At 50.2% G+C, this 3955-nt stretch overlaps 1 protein-coding gene across 1 annotated transcript; it reads left to right on the top strand.

Moving 5' to 3' along the window:
* Positions 1-213: 213 nt before the first annotated feature.
* Positions 214-3722, top strand: LOC116359284 (potassium voltage-gated channel subfamily S member 2-like). The gene is made up of 2 exons (XM_031812029.1): positions 214-875; positions 1588-3722. The coding sequence occupies exon 2, from the start codon at positions 1628-1630 to the stop codon at positions 3065-3067; it is 1440 nt and encodes a 479-aa protein (XP_031667889.1). The 5' UTR covers positions 214-875; positions 1588-1627; the 3' UTR covers positions 3068-3722.
* Positions 3723-3955: the final 233 nt, after the last annotated feature.

The raw sequence follows: 3955 nt of genomic DNA, 5'->3' as shown, positions 1-3955 counted from the left end.
TATATATATATATATATACTGTAGTTTTGATTTCATATAATCCTATTCCTGCGTATAACAGTAATCAGAGTACATGATATCTAATCATTCAATTGATTTCACAACGGATTAGTTAAATACAAACCCACGTTTTCTGCCTCACGAATCAATCCTAACCTTTACACGTCTCATCCGTCTTCACTAAAGGCTCAGCTGGAGAGCTCTCTGCCGGTTAACGGTTACCTCATTTGAAGATGACGGCCTCTGTATAACGCTCGGGCGCACACGCTTTTAATGATTCGTGACTTCTCCTCCCTCGCGGAGAGCAGAGTAAAGGAGTCGGTCCTTTCTGAACCTTTCTCCGAGAAGAGGGAGGTGTTGAATTCGCTCGGGAAGCGAGGGCGGAACGGTAGTTTACAGAAAGTGGTTGCTACTGCACCGCAACAGAGCTGAGGTCTAACCGCTACTAGACGTCACAATGGAGATTCATCCGAGGAATTCCCTCACTACGGAAACGGAAGCATCTGGAGCGTGTTAGTTACAACGGGAGATGAAGATGTATGGCGCGAGCGCTCATGATTTAACGATGTAAATAGTCTATGGGGGAGTCTGTCTGTGGGGCGGACACGTTTAATGTCTGGAGAAGAGAGAGACAACCTTGTTCCGCGCTGACGGCTTCGTTGAAACCCCTCTATCTAACCTGGGCAGTAACGCATGACCGAAAGACAGACAGACAGACAGACAGAGAGAGCATTGGTTCAGTCTTCCACGCTAGCTGGAGGAAGCACAGAGAGGAGGCATCTATCTACGTCTATCCAAGTTGCTCAGCAGCTCCGTGAAGCACAATGCCCTCGTAGGAGCTGTGTAGGAGACTCGGGAAAAGGGCGTTGAATAAAGTAAGGAATATGTGATGTTTTGTAGTATATTGTACCGTTATAATGCAACAGTATTACATGCATTGATTGGTGTATTATTTAATGCATAGAGGCAGCCTAGCCAAGATAAAAATATTTAAAAAATACCAACGGTTTGACTCGGGTTATTTTTCTTTATTGTAGCAAGTGCGCACACGCGCGGCGTGAGATTTTGAGGGAAATCCAACGTGATGTTGTAATGTGAAAGACGCAACATGTTACTAAACGACCAGAGTGTGTGATGTCATTCAGAGACACTGTATAATTTACCTGTTGTGTCATGTGATAAAGCAACCCCCCCCCCCCCCCTCCCATTTATTCCTGTATTTGTTTTGTTCTGGTTCCTGAAGGGAATAGATTAAGGAGGAACCCGTTATGATGTCTGACTGTCCATGTTCTCTCTCTTAGAAATGAGAGGATTCAAACTGCTCCCTCTCTCTGTCTCTCTCTATCTGTCTCTCTGTCTCTCTCTCTGTCTCTCTCTCTCTCTCTCTGTCTCTCTCTCTCTCTCGCTCTCTCTCTCTCTCTCTCTCTCTCTCTCGCTCTCTCTCTCTCTCTCTGTCTCTCTCTCTCTCTCTCTCTCTCTCTCTCGCTCTCTCTCTCTCTCTCTGTCTCTCTCTCTCTCTCTCTCTCTCTCTCTCTCTCTCTCTCTGTCTCTCTCTCTGTCTCTCTGTCTCTCTCTCTCTCTCTGCAGGTACTTCTCCACTCCCCAGTCCCTTCACCCCTCGCCAGACATGACGGGTCAGAGCCTGGAGGAGCTGACAGCAGCCTATGAGGATCACACCGTGCGCATCAATGTGGGAGGGTTCAAGAAGAGGCTGTTCTCCAACACTCTGTCTCGCTTCCCGGAGACCCGTCTGGCTCGGCTGTTACAGTGCCAATCAAAAGAGTCCATACTAGAACTCTGCGACGACTACGATGACACGGAAAATGAGTTTTATTTCGATAGGAACCCGGCTCTCTTCCCTTACGTGTTGAATTTCTACAACACCGGGAAGCTCCACGTCATGGCAGAGTTGTGCATCTTCTCCTTCAGCCAGGAGATCGAGTACTGGGGCATCAATGAATTCTTCATCGACTCGTGTTGCAGCGGCGCCTACCACTGCCGGAAGATGGATCCCAACCGCGGAGAGGACTGGGACGACTGCCGGAGCGACGAGGGCAGCACCACGTCATCGTTCGACGAGATTCTAGAGTTCTATAACGACGCCACTAAGTTCGATAAGCAGCCGTTGGGGAGCGTCCGGAGGCGGATCTGGTTGATCCTGGATAACCCGGGGTACTCCGTCGCCAGCCGAGTCATCAGTATCCTCTCTATCCTGGTCGTGTTGGGTTCCATAACCACCATGTGCATGAACAGTATGGCTGAGTTCACCCTGGTGGACAGGGAGGGGACGCCTCACGAGGACCCCAGGTTTGAAACGGTGGAACACTTTGGTATCGGCTGGTTCACCTTGGAGCTGGTGGCCCGGTTCACAGTCGCCCCAGATCTTATCCATTTCTTCAAGCATCCGTTGAACATAATAGACCTCGTGTCGATATTACCGTTCTACCTGACGCTCGTCATCGACCTGGTGGCCGAGAGCAGCCCGGCGCTGGCCAATCTGGGGCGCGTGGCACAGGTGCTACGGCTGATGAGAATCTTCCGTATCCTGAAGCTGGCGCGTCACTCCACGGGGCTGCGCTCTCTGGGCGCCACGTTGAGAAACAGCTACAAGGAGGTGGGGTTGCTACTACTCTACCTGGCGGTGGGCGTGTCTTTCTTCTCTGTCATGGCCTACACCGTGGAGAAGGACAGCGAGGACTTCTCTACCGTCCCAGCATGCTGGTGGTGGGCCACGGTGAGCATGACCACGGTGGGGTACGGAGACGTGGTCCCGGTGTCTATAGCCGGCAAGATGACGGCCTCGGCCTGTATCCTGGCAGGCATCCTGGTGGTTGTGCTTCCCATCACACTCATATTCAACAAGTTCTCCCTCTTCTACAAGAAACAGAAACAGCTAGAGATCGCTATGCGCAGCTGTGACTTCGACCAGGAGATCAAAGAAAACCTTCCCTCTGTCAATCTGAGGAACTACTATGCACACAAGGTGAAATCTCTCATGGCCAGTCTGTCCAATATCAACCGGAGCTTGCCCAGTGAACACAGTCTGAACGAGATGTCAATACATTAAGATCTGTGGATCAGCAGACTGCCCCTCCCCCCGCTGGACTTATAAGGAAGGACGTGACCGAAGGAGAAGAGAAACATGGTGCAAGAGGTAGTGTTGTTTCTGTGTAGCCCTTGTTGTTGAATAGAGCTACGTGGGAAGCTGAAGTTTAGTTTGACTGACAGGCGAGGGCGTGGGCGGGCCAACCAACATCACAACCTTTCTATTGGGAGAATCTCATCGAATCCTCTCTCTCTCTCCTTTACATTCTTCTCAAATTCTATTGGATGAGAAGGCCAGAGGTCCTTCCCCTCTGACCTTTCTAATCCAATGGGTTTTTTGAGAAGGCTTTTCGAGGAGAGAGGACACAAGGAATCAAAGAAAAACAATGGAGATTCTCCCAATGATTCCTCTTCCACCATTTTCATTCACCTCAAGTGTTTTAACAGTGTGGTTCATCATCAGACAGAAGAGGAGCCGATAGTCTGACAACATAATCTACTGCTGTGGTGTGTTGGGGTCTATTCATTACGACGGCCATTAACAAGTCTTCAATAAAGGAGACAGTGAAGGACAAGTCACAACCCTAGGACATGGGGTTCATCACTAGGGGTCAACCCTAGGACATGGGGCTTCATCACTAGGGGTCAACCATAGGACATGGGGTTCATCACTAGGGGTCAACCCTAGGACATGGGGTTCATCACTAGGGGTCAACCCTAGGACATGGGGTTCATCACTAGGGGTCAACCCTAGGACATGGGGTTCATCACTAGGGGTCAACCCTAGGACATGGGGTTCATCACTAGGGGTCAACCCTAGGACATGGGGTTCATCACTAGGGGTCAACCCTAGGACATGGGGGTCATCACTAGGGGTCAACCCTAGGACATGGGGCTTCATCACTAGGGG

The sequence above is a fragment of the Oncorhynchus kisutch genome, unplaced genomic scaffold (assembly GCF_002021735.2).
Source record: "Oncorhynchus kisutch isolate 150728-3 unplaced genomic scaffold, Okis_V2 Okis02a-Okis13b_hom, whole genome shotgun sequence".
NCBI classification, from domain to species: domain Eukaryota; kingdom Metazoa; phylum Chordata; class Actinopteri; order Salmoniformes; family Salmonidae; genus Oncorhynchus; species Oncorhynchus kisutch.
Note: the sequence above shows the minus strand (reverse complement) of the source record. Positions and strands in the feature narration are given on the sequence as shown.